We start from the raw sequence: 25,945 nt of genomic DNA, 5'->3' as shown, positions 1-25,945 counted from the left end.
TGAGGAACACCTTCAGGAGGGTGAACACCAGGAAGGCAGCAGGACCAGATGCAATCCCTGGCCGGGTCCTTAGAGCCTGCGCTGATCAACTAGCGCCGGTGTTCACGGAGATCTTCAACCTCTCCCTGGCCCAAGCTGTGGTTCCCACGTGCTTCAAACGGTCCATTATTGTCCCTGTTCCAAAGAAACAACAGCCCGCTTGCCACAATGACTACCGTCCAGTAGCACTGACTTCAATTGTGATGAAGTGTTTTGAAAGACTGATGAGAGATCACATCACTTCTTCACTTCCTCCCACCATCGACTCACTTCAGTTTGCTTACCGGACTAATCGTTCCACAGACGATGCCATATCTCACCTGCTCCACACATCCCTGAGTCACCTGGACACTGGCAGAGGGAATTATGTTAGGATGCTGTTCGTGGACTACAGTTCAGCATTCAACACAATAATTCCCTCTAAGCTTTTCACCAAGTTGACGGATCTAGGACTCAGCTCATCACTGTGTCAGTGGATCCTCAACTTCCTCACAGACAGACCCCAATCAGTGAGGGTGGGAAACAAGTCTCCCCCTCCATCTCACTCAGCACTGGAGTGCCTCAGGGCTGTGTTTTAAGCCCCCTGCTGTACTCACTGTACACTTATGACTGTGTAGCCACATCCGACACCACCTCCATTGTCAAGTTTGCTGACGACACTGCTGTTGTGGGCCTGATCTCCGACAACATCGAGACGGCCTACCTGGAGGAGATTAGGAACCTGGAGACCTGGTGCCAGGAGAATAACCTCCTCCTAAACGTCAGCAAGACTAAGGAGCTGATCGTGGACTTCACTACAAAGCAGGCGAGGAATTACAAACCCCTCATCATCAGTGGCACGCCAGTGGAGAGAGTGGACAGTTTCCGATACCTGGGTGTCCACATCACTCAGGACCTGTCATGGTCCTGTCACATCAACACCCTGGTTAAGAAAGCCCGTCAGCGTCTCTTCTTCCTCAGAAGACTTGGAGACTTCCATCTGCCACTGAAGGTGCTCAAGAACTTCTACTCCTGCACCATCGAGAGCGTCCTGACATCAAACATCTGCACCTGGTTTGGGAACAGCACCAAGCAGGACAGACGAGATCTGCAAAGGGTGGTGCGCTCGGCAGAACGCATCATTCAATCAGAGCTCCCTGACCTGCTGCCCATCTACACCAAGCGGTGCAAGTCCAAAGCTAGGAAGATTATGATGGACCTCTCCCATCCCAACAATGGACTCTTCTCACTGTTGAGGTCTGGGAAGCGCTTCCGCTCCCTTAAGGCCAAAACAGAGAGAATGAGGAGGAGCTTCTTCCCCCAGGCTATTCGGGCCCTGAACCAGGTGTAGGACTGGACTCTCCCAAACACGTCACTATAAGACTGGACTCTCACACACGTCACCACACATTTCCTATAATCCTATAATTCCTATAATTTATAATCCTTATCTTTATAATGTCTTCTGCTATTTACACATTCTTTACTGTAAATTCCTAAGTTAATTTGTAAATTCTGTAGTAAACTGTAAATTGTAAATATTGTAAAACTTTCTTCTGTCATTTAATGGTCGGGCATTGTACAGCTACAAGCATTTCACCCCCATGTCATACTGTGTATGGTTGTGTGTGTGTGTGACAAATAAAATTTGAATTTGAATTTAAATCGTGTTTTTAAAAAAGTCACTAAGTAACTCTACTGGTCTGTGCTCTTCTGGCTCCAGCTTAGTATGACACTGTGGCAGCAGGGTGTGGTTGTGGCAGGGTGGTAGAGTGGGTTCAGGGGCAGTGCTAAGGAGAAGATGACATTACCATAAATACCATTCAGGGGGTCGCTCAGTCAGTGGAGGAGGGGTTGAGTGGATTCCCATTCATTTCCTATGGCAGGTACTTTTGACCAGGAACATCACAAATGTAAAGGTTGATTTAAACAATCAAAATTCAATGAAAGAGCTGACCATCACTGTTATATGTTCAAGTGCATAGTGTGGAGGATGTCATAAGGCCTCGAGGCAGATGTAAAAAACAATATTTATGAGTGTTTTAAGTTGTAAATCAGTCAGATTTGACCCAAACACGACAGGAAGCCTAGAAGACCTTCAGAGGGTATATTACATAGTCTTAGTGATCGACCTCGGAGGGTCCAGGTTTCAAACTCTGCAATGATCCTCTCTTTTGAGTCAGATGTTCTCACAGTCACCACAGTCTCGGAGGATGGGGATCATGATTTCTTCCCCCTGACCTGATGTTCTGGCTCCCCCTTGCCATAGAATTTGTTTTGTATCTAACCCACACCCACATATCCACTGGTCTCACCTGGACCCACAACACCATCGCCCTGTTAAAGAAGGCCCAGCAGTGGCTGCACTTCCTCCATGTCCTGAAGAAGAACCTGGACCAGAGGTTCTTCTTCAAGTTGTGGTGCTCTCAGTGGAGCACTGCTCCTCAGCAGAGAGCATGCTCTCCTACTGCATGGGTCTCTGGTATGCAGTGTGTGTGTGTGTGTGTCATTAACTGTGTTTTTAACATCAGAAAAAGGAGAAGAAAGCAAGACAGGAAGCAGCAACAAAGACAGGAAATAAACCCAGAAAACTGTGTGTGTGTGTGTGTGTGTGTGTGTGTGTGTGTGTGTCGAGAATCAAGGTGCCCTCAAATGTCCAAACAACCTGAATCATTTTGTGACTTTGTGTGGGTGGGTGCTCAAATGTCTATTCATGTGAGTTCTGGGCTTTGTGAGGACATTTGGTTTTGTTTCATGGACTTGAGCGGTCCAGGTTTTGAATGTCTTGGACCTTCAAAACCAATTTCAGGGTTCTGTTCTGGTTCTAGATCAGGCGTTCTACAAGCAACATGAGAACATGGGTCTTCACAAAGATAGAAAGACAAATATAGTGTGTGTGTGTGTGTGTGTGAGTGTGTGTGTGTGTGTGTGTGTGTGTGTGTGCGCGAGAGAGAGTGTGGGGGTGGGGTTAACCGAGAGAGAGAGACATGATTTCATTTCAGGGCGAGTGAGCACGGCTGAAGAATGAGAATGAGGGCGTGAGTGAGGGAGGCATCTGAGCGTGTGCAGATCAGTCGGTGAGCAGACGGAGGAGAAGTCAGACGGAGCAGTGCGGGAATCAAACTGACAACCTGCAAGGGACAAACCAACGAGCCAACAGGAAGAGCAACAGGTCTGCATTTCTTCCTCTACCCTTATTTCTTTACATTTGATCTGACAGGGACAGACTTCAGACCAGATTTCTATTATTCAGCAGCAAATTTAATATCTCAGTAAATTCATTCCAGGGTTAGACGGGTGTCCTCACGCTGTAATGAAGTGCCACAGAGTCAAAATACTCCACATCTAAAGCTAATGTACTGTAAGTCTGCTGGGTAAAGATGCTGTGAGAGGCTGTAGCTCAGGTGGCAGAGCAGGTCAGCCACTAATCAGAAGGTCGGTGGTTCGATCCCAGGCTGCCTCCGGGCTGCATGTCAAATATCCTTGGGCAAGATACTAACCCCATGTTTGCCTACTGGTGGTGGTCAGAGGGCCCGGTGGCGCCTGTGTCCGGCAGCCTCGCCTCTGTCAGTGCGCCCCAGGGCAGCTGTGGCTACAACGTAGCTTGCCATCGCCAGTGTGTGAATGTGTGTGTGAATGGGTGGATGACTGAAAACACTTCATATTTAATGCGCTGTTACATGTAATTAATGTTTCATTAGTGCCAGAACGAACAGCCTGAAGTGAAAGCAAAAATACAGTCAGTACAGGTATACTGTTTGCAGCTCACAGAAAGACAGTTTCTCAGTATTTACTGAAAGACATAAACCCAACAGAAAACACAGAGAGAAGAGTAAAGAGCTGCAAGGAAATACAGTAGAAAAGGATAAGGAACACAACGATAGCACGGAGGAGAAAAGCTCATAGCTGCTGAGGTGTTACTGAAGTTTTGGGTGAAGTGACTTTCGTAGATTCTCTGTGGCGTTCAGGGTGACCAGAAAACTGTTTCCTTTAGCTTTGCTGCTGCGGACACCTGCTAAACTCTGCTGGAAAAAGAAATCAGCATCTCCATTAAGCTTGTGAGCAGGTAGAATGATGAAGTGCTCCTCATTTTCCATACCAACTTCAAATCAACCGTGGCAGAGCGACCACCACCAATCCCAGCAGATCATCACAAAGTAGGAAGCTCACACAGCTTGGATGAGCTGCACTCTTTCTTAACATAACCCAGAGAAAGCTGAGCAGCATCAATCCTGCTTCCAGAGATTCAAACTTCAAATAAAAGATTACAATAATCTTTGACTTTTGATTTTCATGCTACCTTTGTGAATTACATTTCCAAATACAACCCCAATCCAGTTTTTTCGAGATTATACCAAAACGTCCTGAAACGCAGCAGATTAAGTTCACGGTGGAGTGTGACTGTGAGGGTATAAAGAGGCTCATCAGTAACAGTGTCGTCTGCATGAAAGAGATAGATGGCTATCCAGACCACAGTCAGCATTTTAACACTCTGAGAGATTCACTCAGGACTCATTTGATGACACGACAAAGGTACGGCTCAGCAGCTTTCACATTTCATACGTCTTCCACTGAGCATCAGTTACCATGACGATACAGCCAGGTAGAATAAAACCCGTGTGACATTAAAGATAACTTACTGACAATCGCACTTCTGACTTTTTTCTGCTGTTCAGGTGTGTGTCTCCATGGCAACAGGTGTGTGCATGTTGCTGGTTGTGGGTATCAGCGTGTGTGCAGCGTTTAACCTCGACACATCATTTCCACTGCTGAAGATGGGCGAACGAGGAAGTCTGTTTGGATTTTCTGTTGCTCTGCACCAAGACCTGAAGACAGAGAGCTACCTGTGAGTACACACCTGTGTGTGTGTGTGTGTGTGTGTGTGTGTGTGCGTGCGTGCGTGTGTGTGTGTGTGTGTGCTAGCTGTACATCTGCTTTTAGGTGTGTCCGGGTAAATGATCTGACTTCAGACTGAACCTTAGGTCAGCAGATCTCTACTGTCCTCAAAGTGACCATTAACACCAGTGTTGTGACAGAGCGGGCTTGTGTGGGTCCTTTTCTATAGATGAAGAACTGCTGGATTATTTTGATGAAGCAGAGTTCAAAGCAACATTGTTTCCACTTTTCATCAGTTAGAACCAAATCTATCACAGCTAATCAAAGCAGCAGTAAAACAGGAAGTGAGGTCATATCTCAGAAACACTTTCATGTGTGAATAATAAACGTGGCATTTGGAGTTGTGAGGACGTCTAAAATAGTGGATCATTTTGTGGTCGTCGTGGGCAACATTTCTGTCCGCTCTCTGGCTTCACGGAGTGGTCTGTCTGGCTTCAGGTGACTGTTCTCCACCGAATTCTGGCCGACTTCTCCGCTTCCTTCACTGGACCCTATCAAACACACACCGTACTCTGTGTGTGTGCGTCAGACACACACAGAGTCAGGTGAATGCCCCACAGCGTTAATAATATGTCTGAATTCTTCTGAAGTCTGCGCAAACAGCAGATAAAGGACAAGGCGGTATTAAGAAAGGTGGAGCTTCAGGAGGTTTTCGGGGGCTCCGTAATGTCGGGGAGCAGAGGAGTGACAGCGCCCACCTCTGTCAGCGCGGCGTTTATCGTCAGAGTGAGTCCGAGCAGATGCCGGCAGGTCACATGGTGCAGCCTCACACTGCACACACACATTTTTAGGTTAGACTTTCAAAATAAAAGCAGCTCAAGTCTCTGCGCGCAGCTACTGTCTGCAGAGTATCGTGTGAGAGTAAACTGAGGTTAGATGGGGGGTCTAACAGGAAGTGCAGGTCACACTAAAGCTGCACATTTCCTGTCTCTATGTGAGAGGCGGTCACACAGAGGCCACCCAGCTGTCTGTCTCTAGTCACCGTGACAACTGTCTCTTTATACTCTGTAATTGGATTAGCTGTTAGTCTCACACACACACACACACACACACACACACACACACACTCACACACACACACACACACACACACACACACTCTAATGTAGCTTCCTTGGAGTGTTCAGGGGTTAGGAGGTCAATGTCTTTGATTGGAAGTTCCCCCCCTCCCCCCAGGTGTGTTCCTCTGTGATTGTCACACTCATGATCAATAATTCAAAATCACAACAACTATCACCTCAAGGCGCTTTATATTGTAAGGTAGACCCTACAATAATAGATACAGAGAAAAACTCAACAATCATATGACCCCCTATGTGACAGTGGGAAGGAAAAACTCTTTTAAAACTCTTTTAAAACTCTTTTAAAACTCCCTTTTAACAGGAAGAAACTTGCAGCAGAACCAGGCTCAGGGAGGGGCGGGGCCATCTGCCATGGTCTTATGGGTTCTTGAGGACACTATGCATAGTCAGGTGATTCTGGGAGACACGTTAAGCAGGTAGTGATGCCTAAGGACAGGCAGAGTTCAAATGTGTGTTTGATAGGGTTTGAGCTGTGAAGCAGTTGGGACCCCACAGCAGCAGTTAAACAGGTACAGATGCACAGTCAGGTCAGGCTGCTGTGAACGAGCTCTCAGCTGGGAGGACACGTTTGTTCCAGTAAAACTTTACTGTGAGACTAAATGTAGACGGCACTGACACAAACAGAGTCCCCCGAACTGTCTCTGGAAGGCTGGGCCGGTTTGCTCATCTTCAGATAATTCACGTCACGTGACTGAAGCTCCTTAGAAGGAGGCGACCCGTGTCCTCTGTGTGTGTCCTTCAGACGTTTCCTCATTTATTCCACCCAGAATCTCAAACGTTAACTGTGCCGTCTGTGTCATCCCGACAGGCTATTAGTCGGAGCCCCCAGAGAGAAGGCGGAGCCAAATGTTCCAGCCAATCACACAGGAGGAGTGTACACCTGTCCAATCAGTGCCAACCAGTCAGACTGCAGGAGGATGAAGCTCATAGATCCAAGTGAGTCACACGTGTCCTTAGCCTTATTGGCTGGTTTGTTTACTTTCTCTTGTATCGGTCAATCACAGATCAGGTACTCAGCCTGACAGTCAGCGACCCGTTTCCTGAGCTTGTTTGGCTGCACTAATGGGTGATGCTATCAGTGTCCTGGTGCATTATGGGAACTCCATCCCTCAGTGAGCAGTGAAAGCTGCTGTGTGTGTTATCGGCTGCTCAAACACAACAACAGCAACACACCCACCCACATGTACACACACACACACACACACACACACACACACACACACACACACACACACACACACAGTGTTTATATGGAGAGAAACTGTCATGAATCAGCAACTCACTGATCTGAGCTGACTCTCCCGGCTGAGGTTAGCCAGCGGGTATGTGACACCTGTGTGACAGGTCCAGGTGAGCTGTGCTGTCATACTGCTGCAGCTCAGGTGTGCAGGATAGCACCTGCTCTGTCAGCTGCTGGACAACATATTTGCAGCACAGGTCGTATGGGGTTAGAGTCAGTGGAATAAATCACACAAAAGTTTACTTTTTTACCTTTACCCCGTCAGTGGGCGGAGCCTACAGTCTGTGACTCACCTGTGATGTGTTTCAGCCAAGATCCATGCTGATGAACTGGTCGAGGACATGTGGTTGGGCGTCTCAGTAGCCAGTCAGGGCCGGCCTGGGGGGCGTGTCCTGGTGAGTTTGTGCTCTGATTGGCTGATTATTTTCCTATTGGTGAGAAGTTAAAGAACGGCGTGTTTGCTCTGCAGGCATGCGGTCACCGCTTCACAAAACTCTATGGAGCGTTCAATTTAAGGCAAATGATTGGCCGCTGTTATCTCCGTGGAAACGACCTGCGGTACGACGAGAACGACTCTAATTGGCAGGACCCCGAACAGTCCTGCAGGTATGTCACATGACTGCACACTACAGGTGATGAGTGATGCTCCGCCTCCTCACCTGCTGCCTGTCTGTATTCAGTCATCTGGGTGATTTCACTGGTGAGGTCATGTGCGGGATGGGGATGTCAGCGGCCATCACTCAAAGCGAAGTCATTGTTGGCTCGCCTGGAAGCTTCGAATGGCAAGGTGATTCTATTCTATTCTATTCTGATGTTTTTCTTCCTTTTCAGAGCGAGCATCTCAGCTCTGTGAGCATCTAATGCAGTTCATGGTGTGTGTGTTGTAGGAAACGTCCAAGTCTCCTGGATGAACCCTGACGATGAGTTTGACACCAAGAAGAGCTCCTTCTCCAACCAGAAGCACAGGAACATCTACATCGGTGCGCCGTCTCTTTAAATAGCTCATTCAGATCTGAGCTCGGTCACACGTGTCTTCCTCAGGGCAGGACAGTATTTAAATCAGCTACATGAATGTGCCTAAATAAGGTTTGCAATGAGCACATGCGGTTTGAGACAATGATTTAATGAGGGTGGAGCAGAGGGACGGTGTCCTGTAGAAACGCTAATGTTCCTCAACACAGAGCAGAAGCTCTCGTCAGGCTTAGCTTATTGTGAGCAGTGTTTCAGGTTTTTAGTCACACGCTGACGCAGAAAAGAGTCCATAGTGAAAACTCTCTGTTTGTGTGTCTTCATTCAGAAACGCATGCGTCAAACCGGCTTTCATATCGTTCAAAAAGTGTAATTCTGGTTTCTGCAGGAAGTGTTTGCCGCCACAGGTGGCTGTGAGTCCGGCTCTTTCCTTTGACTTAAATAAATACCTGCAGCCTCACAAGCTAAGTGCAGAGTTACGTATGTGGATGAGCAGCCGATACTTTGACGTGCGGATCAGTCAGGATCTGAATCGTGCTTTGTGTTATTGTTTTACGTGGCAGACTTATTTTAATGAAGCAGGTCTCCTCTGGATCAGTCCTCCATCGGTCTCGCATGTATCTATCTGTCTGTGTGTCACAGAATTCAGCTGCTTTTATTTTGAAGTTTCAATGAATGTTCAGACATGTATGCTTTTAATGGGAACCTTTCCTACATTTAAAGAATTGAAGCTGAATGTAAAACGTGTATTTGTGCAGGATATTCTGTCGCTCAGGCTCCTCGCCTTCTCTCTGAGGATGATGAAACCATCGTAACAGGTGAAGACTTTTCAGCTAATCAGGAAGCAGCTGGTTGACCTGTAGATTTACTGATAGATGTGTTGATTGGTGTGTTGTTGAATAGGAGCTCCTCGGGACCGTATGGAAGACGCTCATGGCTCGGTGCTGCTGGCCGTCAAGCGCTCTGATAAACTGATGATTCGCCAGAAGCTGCGCGGTCAACAGATGGGCTCGTATTTTGGGAACGCCTTGGCAGTTACTGACCTCAATAATGACGGGTGAGGAATGGTTTATGGGTCACATGACCTGCACTGAGGCAACACGGTCAGTACCTTTAGTAAAATCTTCTGATGACAACGACTCAGTGGGAACCACAGAGCACCATAATCTAAACCTGAGGAACATGTTTCAGGAACACTCACTGAGCTGCTTTTTTGTCCCACAGGTGGAACGACCTGCTGGTGGGCGCTCCTTTTTATTTCCACCGTCAGACGGAGGTGGGCGGGGCAGTTTATGTCTACGTGAACGTAGGAGGGAGGTTCAATTCTGAGCCCAGCGTAGTGCTGAAGGGGCCGGCGGGGTCGGCATTCGGCATGGCTGTGGCCGCTGCAGGAGACCTCAACCAGGACGGCTTCCAGGGTGAGGGCTCAACGTGATGCTGGTGTTTTCGTGATCAGTAATCAGTAGTCATGGTGACGGGTCTTTGGTTGTTCCAGACTTTGCCATCGGAGCTCCTTTTCATGAAGCAGGAAGTGTGATGATCTGGACAGGAAGCAGTGAGGGCATCTCTACAGAGCCGAGCCAGGTCTCACAAAAACACGGTCCTTTCTATGTTTGACCCACATTCCCAGGACACAACTTTCAAACCAACTCTGAACCATCAGAGTGCAGACATGTCCTCACGGGCCAGACAAGTTTTGCCAGTGATGGTTTTTAAATTGGTGTGCAGACACACCTGTGACCCCGCCTCCTCCTCTGTACAGGTGATCCGAGGCAGCATGGTCTCCCCTGTTTTCGGGACTTTTGGCTACTCCCTTTCTGCAGGCGGGGATGTTGATGGGAACTATTACCCGGACCTGCTGGTTGGTTCTCTCGATGATACCGTTGTTCTGTTCAGGTACCAACTTCTGCGCTAAATAGTGCTCATCTAAAGTACATTTTGAAGTCCTCAAAGTACTGATCATTAGCACTTACTGCTAATTAAGAGCTCAAGAATAACTAAATTTATGCATTTATTAATGGACTGATGTGTTGATCCTCAGGAGTCGACCGGTCATCCATTTAAATAAAACACTCAAAGTTTCTCCGACCATCGTGGACCCAAACAGCTGTGACTTCTGGTGAGATTCAAAGCTACCATCAGCTAACATGCTCACAGACCCTCAGTACGGAGGTGTTTTCACACGATAACATGCTAACAGCTCAACTCTCTCAGTATACAGGTGGAAGTGTGTTTCTTCTACATGTTCAACAGGGGAGAGAAGAGCGACAGAGACAACATCAGTGAGTCAAAGACAAAAAAATGCACCCATATTAAATCTGATCATGCTAACTTCTGCGAAGGTTGGAAGGCTGGGCTGGAAGGTTTGGCTCTGTGGAGGAGAGCATACGAGTGGCCAAAACAGGACTGCAGGGAGATGTCCGTGAAGGATAGCTGAGCCAAATTAAACCAGGAAGTATTGTTCAGACGCGGTAGTACACCTGTAACATGCTATGTCTACCTGGAAGGTTCAGAATCAGTCCCGTTTCATTAGTTTTTGATGGCGTTTGATGCAAGAGTATTTACATATTTTTCCTGTTTGCTTTCCTTCTCCAATGCCCATAGCTGCGGGCTTCCTTCAGTTTTAGCTTAAGGATGCATTAACCCAACCTTCTGGCTGTAGTTGCTCATTATATCCTACCAGGTGCCCATGTGCCAGTAAAATCAGTCATAAACTGTTATCTATCAAAGTAAATCATGACCATTCCCAGTTTTCCCAGAGTTTGGCTGTTGAAAGATGAAGTCATGTGACTCATCCAAAGTTCACGTCCCTATGGCCTGCTGCAAGAGGAGGTGCTGCCTTCAAAGCTGAGCTCACGGCTGGATTAACCTCCAACAGGTGGACTCTCACTGTCCATCTCGCATCACTCTCAGCACCAGCAGACAGAAACTACGCAGCAGGATTTTATCAGGCAGTTGAGCGAGATGGTGGAGTGTCAGCCCACCAACGTGTAACCATGGAAACAGCCCGTAGTGGTTTCTGACCTGTAGAGACACACCTGGGTCAGGTGACCTGAGGTAACACCTCAGGAGAGTCTAAGCGAGCACAGCAATCGACCACACTGCCACTAACAAGAGGTTACAGGCTGGACTTGCTAATGACATCAACTTCCTGTGCGTGCGTGCGTGCGTGCGTGCGTGCGTGTGTGTGTGTGTGTGAGTGATTGACAGGACACAGCTGTCAATTAGATCCAGTTTTTAATCAACACACACACAGACTCTGAGCGTGTGTCCTTATTGTGTCTCGTTAACTTGACCAATCAGAGCTGAGGCCACACTGTTGCTATAACACGCCTGTACACACACGCACAGATGACATCATGCCGTGTCCTTGTGTGTCCTCTTGTCCCCTGAGTGATTCTCTGAATGATAAATCACATTAGAGAAACTGATATTATTACATCTGAGACTCTCGCTCTCTCAGTGTGTGTGTGTGTGTGTGTCTGTGTTTGCTGGTTGTGTTAATTTGACCAATCAGAGACAAGGTCACCCTCACTGTGTCTCTGGACCCGAGCGTCTTCTGTCTCACAGAGAAGCTGATAACTGTTAACATGTCAACTACACACAGAAAGAGAAGACCAGAGTCCATTCAAGTATTGGCTAATTTAGCATTGGTGTGCAAATATAAATATATTGATAAACTATTGATAAACCCCAGCATAAAAAGAGTACTTCCTCTGTCATCGCAGGTCACACCAACCAAAACTGAAAATAATTTCAAATTAATAAAAAGATTTTTTCCCTGCAAGTTGATCTCCTCTAAAGTCGTCATGTTCCATTACAGAAGCATCGTGAGGCTTCAGCCAACTATCAGTAATACATCCGATACCTTTTCTGCTATAATTAAACCCCAACTCAAACCCCAAACTGTAGTATTGGCAGAAAAATCAGTGTGATGGCAGTAAACCAGAGTATCTGTCAATCCCGAGTGAGAAGCATCCACCTTTATTTACTCTGGAGGAGGCAGTAGAAGTTTGTGAATGGAGTCTGATACGAGTTAGTGAGTCAGAGACGCTCACTTCTGACTGGTGATGGGCACATGTGTAAAACCCCAACATTAGTCAGAAGGGAGTTGTTCCTCCCAGCCACTCTGCTAAAATAATAATGATAATACATCAACTATACGTTTATGAGAATGCATCAGTTTCTGTGTAATAACACTATTTTTGTCTGTATGTATGTTTATGAATACAGTATTCTTTTATTCTATTAAATAACTTAAAAATGACTGACTGAAGCTTTAAATGTCCATCTTCTACAGTATGTCAGCTAACACTGCTGGAGTTATTTTCATTTACATTAAATGAAACTGATATGTCCCACCAAAGGTGATGTTGTAAAAGTAACTTCGGATGTGCTACCTGGGCAGTGTATTCATTTAAATTTAGTTCAGCGCATGTTTTTTAATCTAAGCTACTGAGTGTGGCTGTCGACTCCCATGATCTGATGCTGCCTCACAATGTCGTCAAGCCTTTGTTTGAACATGTTTGTTCTTAATCTTTTCACAGAGAAACTAAAGTATCAGAAATAAAATGTTGTGTATTGAAATCCAGTCTAAAATGTAGATTATCTTTATCTATGAATTTTAATGTGGAGTTCCTCAAGGATCAATTCGTGGTCCTACTCAATTTCATAAAAATCTTGCCGGAGTTTTAATAAAACAGTCTTGTATTTTAGATGTCTGTGAAGGTTCTCAGTCAACCAGGTCATCGTAGTCACCCTGTCATGTGATTTCCTGAGGTCAGATGACCCAGGATGTGAGTGGGCGTTAAGGTGTCTGGGGAGGGAACTCAAAACTGGATTGAAAGAGGATGCCAATGTTCACATTTTGGACAGAGAGGACAGATGGTTTGAAAGAGGAGTGAAAGAAGCATTTATGTCCACTGTGAGCGACCATCTTTGAACAGAGGCGGGGGTTTACGACACCAACTGTCTGCCATCTATAATCCAGTTTTGAGTTCCCTTCCCAGACGCCTTAAAGCCCACCCAGATCCTGGACTCTATTGGTGTCTGTCACATGTCAGGGTTAAGGAACAACAAATAAATCACATCACAACCTGTGATTATCTTACGCCTGTGTGTTTTATATTTGAACCCTTATCTTTGTGTCACAGCCATCCTCTTCACGCTGAAAGCTGACATCACTAGTGTCAAGCCCCGCCTCAATTTTCATGACAACGGGCAGAGCGTGTACTCTGATTACCTGTCGATGCCGCTGGAGGAGTGCAGGACGCTGAGAGTGGGACTGCAGGTGAGACAAACACAGGCATAGCACCCCCTACAGGCTGCTGAAATCTGACAAGCACGTCCACTGAAACAAAACATTTAGTGTCGATGTGAGCGGCGAGTGTCGGAGCTGTGTCACGGTTTATTTAAGACTAGCTCACTCTGAGAATCGTCCCAAACCAGCACACCACATAACGAGAGCAAAGACCAAACGTGGTCCTCCAGTTCTGCATGAAAAAACTTAAATTATATTTTTTCCTTTAATTAGAGTCAGATGAAGGAAGTTCTGCTGTGTGAGATATAACGAACTGATTCTGATGATCAAAGTCATGATGACTTTCTGCCGCCATGTTATTCATGCGGCTGCTGACAGACTCCACATCCTGCTTCTCAGCCACAGCTCAACAGGAAAACCACAGCGAGCCTCTGAGGTGGTGTGTAGGCAGGTCGAAGCAAAAGTCACGTTCGTTCATGTCTTCGGTTTGTGTTTCTGATCGCGTTCGCTCGGCTCTCGTCCTGTTTTCACTCTGTGATTCTGTTTCAGTCTGTCAGCGAGCCTGCTGTTTCTCATGCTTTCAGTCCACTGACTCGTGTTTACTTCACATTCCTGCTGATCACCACCTGCTTTCAGCCTGATTTCCTCAGCTCCAAGTGGCCAGTTCACATCAGTCTGGCTGGACAGATCCTGCAAAGAAGCTCCTGCAGTCCACGTCATGTTGGCACTGAGCTGATGTTCAGTTTCTGTGTTCTTATGTTCTGAAGAGTGTAATCAGAGACAAAGTGGAGCCTCTGGTGTTCTCCTTGAATGCCTCCTTGTACGAGAAGTTTCCCAAGAAAAAGAAGAACGTGCAGGACCTGAAACGCCTCCCGGTGCTGAGTGAGACCCCCCAACCCATCAGAACCCAGGTCAGAACCCATCAGAACCTTTTTATAGAAAAGCCAAACTCTGCTGGTCTGACCGATGCTGTCCTTGTCCCTCAGATCCACATCCAGAAGGACTGTGGTTCTGATAACCGCTGCCACAGCAACCTGCAGATGACAGCTCGGTTCACCGATGAGAGCCAGAAAGCTTTCCCCGAGTGAGTGAACAGAACACACACTGCTCAGCCCAGAGTCCAAAAAAGATGATTGGACAGAAACACTCAGCAGGAAGCATGAGGTCATGTGATAAGAAGCCAATTTAAAGGCATGATGAAGCAGATAAGAAGCTCTGTACTTCACTGGAGTTAAAATCTTTGTTATTATTTATCATTATTTATTATCTCATTTATATTTGTATACCCAGAAATCCACTACACTTGAAAAAGAAAATGAAGCAACTACACGTCTGAGACTAATCATTGTTACAGCTGTACACTCCATGATTCAGCAGCTTCAGACCCTCCTTTAGCAGCAATAAGTTGTTGTGATTGATTTGACCAAACAGCATGTTATTAATTTGCATGAATTTGTTGTCGTTGATGGTGGAGCCAATGAGAATCCATAAGGAATAGAATTGATAAGTGATATCAATAGTGAAATCGAAATCGCTAAATTCTTATCAGTTCCCATACCTGGGCGCACCATGTGAACATCAGTTTCTATCATCGAGTGTTGTCTTGTGACTACACTCGATGCTCCAGTGGATACATCTCTGTGGAGCGAATCACTGGAAGCCCCGCTGTTTCCTCCTCCTCAGAGTCAGCATTAAACAGCCTCACTCACCCCGGGTCACCACTGACGATGTCAGTAATGGTCATCAGTGCATCCCAACACAAACCCAGGCAGTATTCTTTTATTTTATTAAATAACTTAAAAAATCACTGACTGAAGCTTTAAATATCCATCTTCTACAGTATATCAGCTAACGCTAATGCTGAGTTATTTTCATTTGAATGATATGAAATTGATCAATGAAATTGATTTAGGAATGTCCCCATGCTCTGTTTCAACCAATGCTCCGGGCAAACCAGGGTTTGGTGGACCAGAGTCTGTGTGCAGCCTGAGTCCATTGCACACCGACCTGTACCCCCTTGGCACCTTACCGGCACACTGAATGTCTCTACCAGACTGGGTGAGGGTGTTGGAGCACTTTTTCCTCCTCCATCAGTGGGTACTCCTGGTGCACGTGTACCGGTCATCTGCACCACCAGCATTGCTGTCCCAATCTTTGTGGGACTCCCAGTAAGCAAGGTGTAGCGTCCACTGTCGCCAAGACCTGTGGTGACAGATAGAGGTTAGTTGGAGATTGTTGTTGCTGTCCTGAAGCGGACAGTCGAAACGGGGAAGTGCCACGGGGCCTTCTTCTTGGGGCTGCTGCTAGCTGGTTCTCAGCCAGTGTCACAGCGCTGCCACGGGTTTCTAACACTTCAGTCTGGCACTACCACCATCTCTGCCAGTGCCCCCTCTCCTGGATGGGTCAGGGGACTGACCTTGTCCTGCTGGGCAGTTGAGGGCCACTGTAACATGTGTTAGTGTTTCACAGTGTTTTAATTACAAGGTGCCTTTCAGGCGGATGTGCCGACTAGCTCAGAATGTTCCTTTTACCACATTTGATCCCGGTGCAGCTGTCTGCTCTCAGCTCCTTCCTTCTCCATGTCCTGGCGTGCTACTGAAATAGGGCAGAGCTGGCCAACCTTGTCTGGCACCTCCCCCTGAACCCACAGACCACATCCCACTGCAACCACTTACTTGATGATTGACTTTGATATTCCACTTACTTCCCTGAAGGTGTTCTGCCAGAAAGCCTGAAGGCCAGTGTCTCCTACTAACTGTTAGGTACTGAGATATAATGAAAAACAAAATTCAAATATTTCACTTTTAAAGGAAACTGTACAAACATTAAGAATAAACAATAACAGACAAAAGAACAGAAGACTGGCTTAGAGTCTGTGAGATACAACATGGTTAGAGTCTGTCAGGTGATTATTAACTAAGACAGCTGCTGAGGTTCGGCCGATGTTTGTGTTCTTGTGTGTTTTCAGGCTTGAGGGTACTCAGGTGATGTACTTCAACTCCACCATCAAGAGGCTGTTTCTGGAGGTTAACATCAGCAATACACCATCAACAGGTCAACCAGCAGAGGATGCTCACAACACCATTCTGAGCATCAGCATCCCACCATCACTTATCTACTCTGGAGTAGAGACAAAGGTAGAGCAGAGCTCCGACCATCTAAAGTGGAACACCACGGTGACTTTGTTAGAGCAGCTGTAGGTATTACAGGTACTGTGCTGCAGTGGTTTGTATCATATCTATCTAATAGACTCCAGTTTGTGCATGTAAATGGAGAGTCCTCTTCACACACTGAGGTTAATTATGGAGTTCCACAGGGTTCAGTGCTAGGACCAATTCTGTTTACATTATACATGCTTCCCTTAGGCAGCATCATTAGAAGACATAGCATACATTTACACTGCTATGCTGATGACACCCAGCTCTATCTGTCCATGAAGCCAGATAACACACACCAATGAGTTAAACTGCAGGAATGTCTTAAAGACATAAAGACCTGGATGGCCGCTAACTTTCTGCTTCTTAATTCAGATCAAACTGAGGTTATTGTACTCGGCCCTGAAAAGCTTAGAAATATGGTATCTAAGCAGATTCTTACTCTGGATGGCATTACCTTGGCCTCCAGTAACACTGTGAGGAACCTTGGAGTCATGTTTGACCAGGACATGTTCTTCAATGCACATATTAAACAAATATGTAAGACTGCGTTCTTCCATTTGTGCAACATCTCTAAAATTAGAAATATCCTGTCTCAGAGTGACGCTGAAAAACTAGTTCATGCATTTATTACTTCCAGGCTGGACGACTGTAATTCATTATTATCAGGAAGTCCTAAAAACTCCCTGAAAAGCCTTCAGCTGATCCAAAATGCTGCAGCAAGAGTCCTGACAGGGACTAGAAAGAGAGAGCAGATTTCTCCTGTTTTGGCTTCCTGTTAAATCCAGAATTCAAAATCCTGCTCCTCACATACAAGGTCTTAAATAATCAGGCCCCATCTTATCTTAATGACCTTGTAGTACCATATCACCCCTTTTTCTTTGTGTTTCAGGGTGATGCCTCGGCAGTGGTGGAGTGCTCTGTGGAGGGGACCTCTCTTCAGTGTGAGCTCGGGAACCCTTTCAGAAGCAACAACAAGGTAGGGAATATCACTGCTGACCCAGGGCACTAGCATTGCTGCTGTCTGCTGCTGTCTGTACTGCAGTAACTCTGCTGAGCTCTTTCTGATGTATTGTCTCTTCCTGTGTTTCAGGTTCAGGTTCTGATCAAATTTCAGCCATCTGAGATCAGTTTGGACACACGCGAGATCCAGTCTGTGCTGCAGCTATCCACGTACGGCCTTCACCACACGCCACTCTCTCTGTGTTTGTTGGAGGTTACTGAGTGGCATTTCTGTGTGTCTTCAGGCTCAGTGAACAGCCGGATCTGTCCCCAATCTCCGTCTTCATGGTGGTGGAGTATTTGCTGCAGACATCACTCAGTTTGTAAGTACAGATCAGGTGCACATCAGGTGGCCCGTCTGAGCTTTAAGCTCACAGCCAGGGAGGAGAATCTGAGTTACGACTCTTTGTTGTGAAATGAATCCAGACTGACAAGGACAGTAACCCTGCCCCAATGTGAGCCGACACAGAACAAACCGAAGCACAGTGGAAACGTTGACCTCAGCTCACAGCGTCAAAATTAGTAAAAAAATGATGAACATCAGCACATAGATAACAGACAGTATCAATAAACACATGCCTTACATCCATGTAAATGCTGAATAGACTGGCTCTATACTCAAAGTGCTTTATTTAACTTGCATCATTCATGCAAGCACTTGAGTGTGCTCTAGCTCACATTCACACACATTCATATTCAGATGGAGCATCTTCAGAGCAAGTTGATGATGATGAAGCCTTTGTTTGTCACTAGCAGTTCCCTGCAGTGAAATTGGACTCCTTGTAATGTATGTACATTACACAATGGGGATGGTACCTTGCTCCGGTGTACCTGAGGGTAGCTGTTCGGTAGATTCAAACTCCCAGCCTTCCGGTCACGGGGCGACCACGCTACCTACTGAGCTATCCCTATGCCTTCACACCGTAACACCGTGAAAAGACATGACAAGCAATAGGGGTGGGTAAATGGGGTAAGAGTGACCCGGTGTAGACGGCAGCATCTCTGCCCTGGTCCAGTTGTGTCTGCGTGTGTGTCCTCTAGCCCGACGCAGGTGGCCTTGTAGGGCAGCGAGTCATTAAGTTGGAGTTAGTATCTTGCCCAAGGCAGTCAGGGATCAAACCACTAACCTTCCAGTTAGTAGGTGACCTATCTTGTGAGCTACAGACACCCTGTACTTATATGGTTAATGGGGGACAAGGAAGTGAGGCAGGTATGAAGAGGATGAAGAGTGCAACACACTGCACTCGGGAGTGCTGGACAGGTGAAAAGAAGGGCCACAGTGGTCCACAGAAACGCTCCAACACGGAGCCACACTTCTGAGTATTTTAAATGGAGAAGGCATGGTAACCTTTCATCTGGTACCTCGACAGAATTTCAACGTCAGGCCCCACCTCCTTCAGTGGTCATGTGATCGGTGAGGTGGCCATGAAGAAGACAGAGGACATCGGCAGCCTGCTGGTCTTGACCTTCCAGGTTAGTCTGAAAACATTTACAGTTCTGCGTGACCCTCACCAGGTCAGGTGTGAACGGTATTCTCCATCAGGTGCATGTCCAGGGAAAGCCGCTGGGCCACCTGGGCACCCTGGAGGTGGAGTTTGATTGGCCGATGGAAGCCACCAATGGGAAGTGGCTGCTGTACCTCACAGAGATCCAAATAAACGGTACTTCAGAGCCTCGCTGCTCTCCACCCGGCAACATCATTAATCCTCTCAACCTCACGGTAACCACAGCAACATCAGCCTCATACACTACTTTCAAAATAAAAGTCGTTCTTCTTTAGAATAAAGGCCAATTAAAACTGAACTGTTTACCGAAGATTTTAAACTTGTCTCTGAAAGTTAGCCTGTCTTCCTGTTGGTTCAGCTGTCAAAAGAGGAGAAGAAGAAGATGAAGAGGAATCTGGATGAAGTAAACGAGGAAGAGGAGCAGACTGACAGAACTCCAACTGTCCTCCATCTTCAGAGAAAGAAGAAGCGCTACAGTCTGGTACAGACACAAGCACAGGGACACACTGTTTCTACAAGCTTATTGACAATCTTGGAGGACAGGACAGTTTTAAATGTGGGGACATTTAGGAGAGAGGACAATTTGAGGAACAATTTTGACATGTTTTAGAAAACTGAGGGCTTCTGAAGAACATGAGGACATTTTTATGAGGACGTCCACAGTTGTGTTTCAAAGTAACCACAGCAAACCGTGTTGCAGGACTGTGTCCGCGGAGCGAGGTGCGTGAAGTTCGTCTGTCCTCTCGTCAGCATGAACAACTCGGCGACTCTGATCATCAAAGCCCGACTGTGGAACTCCACCATGATCGAGGTAAAAGGGCAGCCCCAGTCTTATACCCTCATTTAATGCCCACTTTCATTCTTCTGGTTCACTTCCTGCCAGTTTAAAATGCAAGCATGCAAACATTTACCAGCTAAAGAAGCAAACGGAGACCAGTGTTGGTCAAGTTACTTGAAAAAAGTAATCAGTAACTAATTACTGATTACTTCCCCAAAAAAGCAATCCCATTAGTTTACTGATTACTTATTTTCAAAAGTAATTAATTACTTAGTTACTTTTTAAAAACATGATTTACAACCTGAATAGGTGATAAAGTGATAGATCTTTCAGCCCAATTCTACTTTTTCTGCATAATCCATCATACAAAATGTAATCAAATGTCTCTTTTTAAAACTTGTTTTATTAGTTTTAATCTTTTAACTTTATGCATCAAGCAAAGATTTAATTATATGCAACATTCTCTGACTGGAAGAAATTTGTTTAACATTTAAACCTATTTTCTGCACATTCCATCACATCCCCCACATCCCCCCCCCGAGTCATTCTAACTACCAGAAACCTCGAAGCACAGACCGAGGGGGCGGTGTGGCAGCAATTTTTTACACCAGCCTATTAATCAACCAAAGACCCAGACAGACTTTTAATTCATTTGAAAGCCTGATGCTTAGCCTCGTCCACCCCAGCTGTAAACTCAGAAACCAGTCTTACTTGTTATCATCTATCGTCCACCTGGGCCTTACACAGAGTTTCTGTCTGATTTCTCAGACTTTTTATCTGGTTTAGTTCTGAGCTCAGATAAAATAATTATTGTAGGTGATTTTAACATCCATGTAGATGCTGAAAATGACAGCCTCAACATGGCATTTAATCTGTTATTAGACTCAATTGGTTTCTCTCAAAATGTAAAAGAACCCACCCACCACTTTAATCACACTCTAGATCTTGTTTTAACATATGGCATAGAAACTGAACATTTAACAGTGTTTCCTGAAAACCCTCTCCTGTCTGATCATTTCCTGATAACATTTACATTTACAATAATTGATTACACAGCGGTGGAGAGTAGACTCTATCACAGTAGATGTCTTTCTGAAAGCGCTGTAACTAAGTTTAAGAATATAATCCACCCACTGTTATCATCTTCAATGCCCTGTACCAACATAGAGCAGCTATCTGAACGCTACCCCAACAGAGGTCGATCATCTTGTTAATAATTTCACCTCCTCACTACGTACGACTCTGGATACTGTAGCTCCAGTGAAAACTAAGGTCTCCTGACTCCGTGGTATAATTCTCAAACACGTAGCCTAAAGCAGATGACTCGTAAGCTGGAGAGGAAATGGCGTGTCACAAATTTAGAGGATCATCATTTAGCCTGGAGAAATAGTTTGCTGCTTTATAAGAAAGCCCTTCGCAAAGCCAGAACATCTTACTATTCATCACTGATTGAAGAAAATAAGAACAACCCCAGGTTTCTCTTCAGCTCTGTAGCCAGGCTGACAAACAGTCAGAGCTCTGTTGAGCCAACCATCCCTTTAACGTTAACTAGTAATGACTTCATGAACTTCTTCACAAATAAAATTTTAATCATTAGAGAAAAAATGACCAATAATCATCCCACAGATGTAATATTATCTACAGCTACTCTTAGTACCATTGATGTTAAGTTAGACTCTTTTTCTCCAATTGATCTTTCTGAGTTAACTTTAGAACCCATTCCTACAAAACCACTCAAAGAAGTCCTGCCATTAATTAATGCTTCAGTCTTAAATGGTAAATGGCCTGTATTTATATAGCGCTTTTACTAGTCCCTAAGGACCCCAAAGCGCTTTACATATCCAGTCATCCACCCATTCACACACACATTCACACACTGGTGATGGCAGCTACATTGTAGCCACAGCCACCCTGGGGCGCACTGACAGAGGCGAGGCTGCCGGACACTGGCGCCACCGGGCCCTCTGACCACCACCAGTAGGCAACGGGTGAAGTGTCTTGCCCAAGGACACAACAACCGAGACTGTCCAAGCCAGGGCTCGAACCGGCAACCTTCCGATTAAATATGATCAACCTATCTCTAATGATCAGCTATGTACCACAGGCCTTCAAGCTGGCTGTAGTTAAACCTTTACTCAAAAAGCATCTCTAGACCCAGCAGTCTTAGCTAATTATAGGCCAATCTCCAACCTTCCTTTATATCAAACATCCTTGAAAGAGTAGTTGTCAAACAGCTAACAGATCATCTGCAGAGGTTTATTTGAAGAGTTTCAGTCAGGTTTCAGAGCTCATCACAGCACAGAAACAGCTTTAGTGAAGGTTACAAATGATCTTCTTATGGCCTCTGACAGTGGACTCATCTCTGTGCTTGTCCTGCTAGACCTCAGTGCAGCGTTCGATACTGTCGACCATAATATCCTATTAGAGCGATTAGAACATGCTGTAGGTATTACAGGTACTGCACTGTAGTGGTTTGTATCATATCTATCTAATAGACTCCAGTTTGTGCATGTAAATGGAGAGTCCTCTTCACACACTGAGGTTAATTATGGAGTGCCACAGGGTTCAGTGCTAGGACCAATTCTGTTTACATTATACATGCTTCCCTTAGGCAGCATCATTAGAAGACATAGCATACATTTACACTGCTATGCAGATGACACCCAGCTCTATCTGTCCATGAAGCCAGATAACACACACCAATGAGTTAAACTGCAGGAATGTCTTAAAGACATAAAGACCTGGATGGCCGCTAACTTTCTGCTTCTTAATTCAGATCAAACTGAGGTTATTGTACTCGGCCCTGAAAATCTTAGAAATATGGTATCTAACCAGATTCTTACTCTGGATGGCATTACCTTGGCCTCCAGTAACGCTGTGAGGAACCTTGGAGTCATTTTTGACCAGGACATGTCCTTCAATGCACATATTAAACAAATATGTAAGACTGCTTTCTTCCATTTGTGCAACATCTCTAAAGTTAGAAATATCCTGTCTCAGAGTGACGCTGAAAAACTAGTTCATGCATTTATTACTTCCAGGCTGGACGACTGTAACTCATGATTATCAGGATGTCCAAAAAACTCGCTGAAAAGCCTTCAGCTGATCCAAAATGCTGCAGCAAGAGTCCTGACAGGGACTAGAAAGAGAGAGCAGATTTCTCCTGTTTTGGCTTCCTGTTAAATCCAGAATTGAATTCAAAATCCTGCTCCTCACATACAAGGTCTTAAATAATCAGGCCCCATCTTATCTTAATGACCTTGTAGTACCATATCACCCTATTAGAGCACTTCGCTCTCGCTCTGCAGGCCTACTTGTTGTTCCTAGAGTATTTAAAAGTAGAATGGGAGGCAGAGCCTTCAGTTTTCAGGCCCCTCTTCTGTGGAACCAGCTTCCAGTTTGGATTCAGGAGACAGACACTATCTCTACTTTCAAGATTAGGCTTCAAACTTTCCTTTTTGCTAAAGCATATAGTTAGTGCTGGACCAGGTGACCCTGAATCCTCCCTTAGTTATGCTGCAATAGACGTAGGCTGCCGGGGGATTCCCATGATGCATTGAGTTTTTCCTTTCCAGTCACCTTTCTCACTCACTATGTGTTAACAGACCTCTCTGCATTGGATCATATCTGTTATTAACCTCTGTCTCTCTTCCACAGCATGTCTTTATCCTGTCTTCCTTCTCTCACCCCAACCAATCACAGCAGATGGCCCCGCCCCTCCCTGAGCCTGGTTCTGCCGGAGGTTTCTTCCTGTTAAAAGGGAGTTTTTCCTTCCCACTGTCGCCAAAGTGCTGCTCATAGGGGGTCATATGATTGTTGGGTTTTTCTCTGTATCTATGAAGCGCCTTGAGGCGACTTTTGTTGTGATTTGGCGCTATATAAATAAAATTGAATTGACTTGAATTGTTACTGCCCATCTCTGATGGAGACCAGAAGAATTCAAAACTACAGCTTAAAGAGACTAAACCGTCTGCATCACAACTACAGAGACAAGTGGTTTTTATTCTATTTGTTACATTTTATTTAGATTGATAGTTTCTATTTTTGGTTTCTTTTGCTCTATATTTTTTAAAGTTGATTTTTTTTTTGTCTGTGTGTTAAAGTGTTGTCGAAATTAACCCTCGTTATCATTTAAATACTGCATGAAAACTCTTAAGACCTCTGAAATGCAAAAAATGTCATCCTGTGAGCTCAGAAAGCATTTCTGTCCCCAAACCTGCAGACACCTGTGCTCAGATATCAGGACTTTTTGTCTTTTTCATCCTCTCATGGCCAGTTATCGCTTCTTGTTGTGTTTCAGGACTACAGCGATGCGAGCAGTGTCTTGGTTCAAGGTCAGGCATCTCTGAAGCTGCAGACCAACAAACCCACCGTGAACATGGAGTCTCACAGCTCGCAGGTAACAGATTGCAGCCAGTGCCCCCTAAGGACCATTGCACCCTCCTTCACAGTTCACTGTATGTGGCTGTAGTTTCCTGCTGAATCTCTGAGGTATTCTCTGCAGATTGAGGTCTACATCTATCCAGATCTGGGGCTACAGGTGGACTCTGGCGCCCCCCTATGGATCATCATGTTGTCTGCCCTGGCAGGTGTCCTGCTGCTGGCTCTCATCTGTCTGCTGCTCTGGAAGGTAACCCGGGTGTTAACATACAGAAATGATGCAGCAGATAAAGTCATAGTCCAGGGAAACTTTTTACAAGTGGATATTATCCCCCGTCTCCACAGTACTCATATATTGTTATAATAACAGCTTACTTTCAGCTGCCTGGTGTTTTGTGTGTAAACTGAAAGATGATTTTGATCAGAGGAAGTCTTTAAATTATTCATTTGGCATAGAAACTGGGAGAAAAAGTCTTAAATGATTCCAGTGAAATCATTGTTCCTGAGCTGGATTTACAAACCATCTCTGAAAACTCAAGAGTGCTTCTGAAAGATAGCTCCAGTTCTGCTGCACTGCCAGACTGGTTCCAGTTTTAGGTTCCAGAGCAGCATCAACTCATCACCACTCATCACCATTCATCATTCATCTGTATCGTGAGCTTTATCTCTGTAAAGTGTTGTGTGTCGCCCCCTGCTGTTCAGTGTGGGTTCTTCAGGAGAGCCAGCACCAGGGAGCTGTACCAGGCAAAGACCCAGAAGGCCCAGATGAAGAGCCAGCCATCTGAGAACGACAGGCTGACCGAGGAGCTCTGAGGCTGGGGCACCGCAGCCAGAGAGCCCGGCTGTAAGGACCAGAGGTGGAAGGGTTACTAACTGATTACTGAGACTATGAAAAGTGCTGAGTCAGATCAAAGTTAAAAAGTTTGTACTTGCTTAAAGTAGTCAGCACTGATACTTTGAGGTTCTTTGAAATTTTGTCTTAAATTTGATCAATTCTAGGTTTTTACTAATAACGGCATCCCCACAAATTCATCTCCCATAATAAAACCTGTTTCATCCATAATCTCAGGGACCATTTGATTTTCAGTAACCTCCTGTTTCCATCTGCTCTACTTTTTCTGATTGATCAGCTCAGCAAAAAATGTGATTGCTTGTGTTTGTTGGCTTTTCTCTGCAGATTTGATGGAGCTTTTATTCTGAAAGGAGTCACAAAAGACACATTAACAGAAAACGGCAGAAAAAAATTAAGCGGGCTCACCCTTTAATGTGTCTGTGGCCACACCTGCTAGATTTTTGCAGCCAATCAAATCAAATTTCACACACACAAATCCCGACAGACTCCTTAAACCAAAAAATATTCAGTTTGCTGTCAATGCAAGGAATTATGGGAAATCACCCCAAAATAGGACCAGTATGAATCTGCCTTTCAGCAGATCACTGGTTATCCCAGCAAACTCACCTGTGTCACCTATTCACTGCCTCCGTGTCTCTGTGGACATACAAGGTCTCTGATCCCTCTTTTTCTCTGCAGTGTGGGTTCTTTCTGCGTCAGGGGGTGTGGCGGGCGGTGGCGCTCCATCAGGGGAGGATTATGGGTAAAGACGACCTACAACAGCAGCACATGGATGCTGACGGATTCCTGATCCAGGACCAAGTCTCC

The 25,945-nt window shown here is 45.5% G+C and overlaps 1 protein-coding gene across 3 annotated transcripts; it reads left to right on the top strand.

Annotated features, from left to right (window-relative positions):
- The first annotated feature begins 3,064 nt into the window (after positions 1-3,064).
- Positions 3,065-25,945, top strand: LOC146576851 (integrin alpha-3-like). 3 transcript variants are annotated; one of them, XM_085272403.1, is made up of 29 exons: positions 3,065-3,190; positions 4,695-4,864; positions 6,805-6,932; positions 7,546-7,631; positions 7,706-7,842; positions 7,917-8,023; positions 8,124-8,216; positions 8,964-9,023; positions 9,109-9,262; positions 9,430-9,623; positions 9,701-9,789; positions 9,968-10,101; positions 10,247-10,324; positions 10,420-10,487; positions 13,359-13,495; positions 14,233-14,376; positions 14,452-14,549; positions 16,434-16,602; positions 17,513-17,599; positions 17,714-17,793; positions 17,868-17,945; positions 18,993-19,095; positions 19,166-19,342; positions 19,486-19,608; positions 19,828-19,938; positions 24,206-24,304; positions 24,410-24,535; positions 24,988-25,129; positions 25,817-25,945. In XM_085272403.1, exons 2-28 carry the CDS (start codon positions 4,707-4,709, stop codon positions 25,096-25,098), a joined length of 3,129 nt encoding a protein of 1,042 aa, XP_085128529.1. In that variant the 5' UTR covers positions 3,065-3,190; positions 4,695-4,706; the 3' UTR covers positions 25,099-25,129; positions 25,817-25,945. The 3 variants fall into 3 exon arrangements, with proteins under 3 accessions (XP_085128529.1, XP_085128528.1, XP_085128527.1); XM_085272402.1 differs by having other exon boundaries at positions 24,988-25,142; positions 25,817-25,937; XM_085272401.1 differs by having other exon boundaries at positions 24,988-25,844.

Source organism: Mchenga conophoros, linkage group LG4 (genome assembly GCF_057382185.1).
Source record: "Mchenga conophoros isolate Kocher_MC1m ecotype Shallow Benthic linkage group LG4, M_conophoros_male_GT1.1, whole genome shotgun sequence".
Classification (NCBI taxonomy): domain Eukaryota; kingdom Metazoa; phylum Chordata; class Actinopteri; order Cichliformes; family Cichlidae; genus Mchenga; species Mchenga conophoros.
Note: the sequence above shows the minus strand (reverse complement) of the source record. Positions and strands in the feature narration are given on the sequence as shown.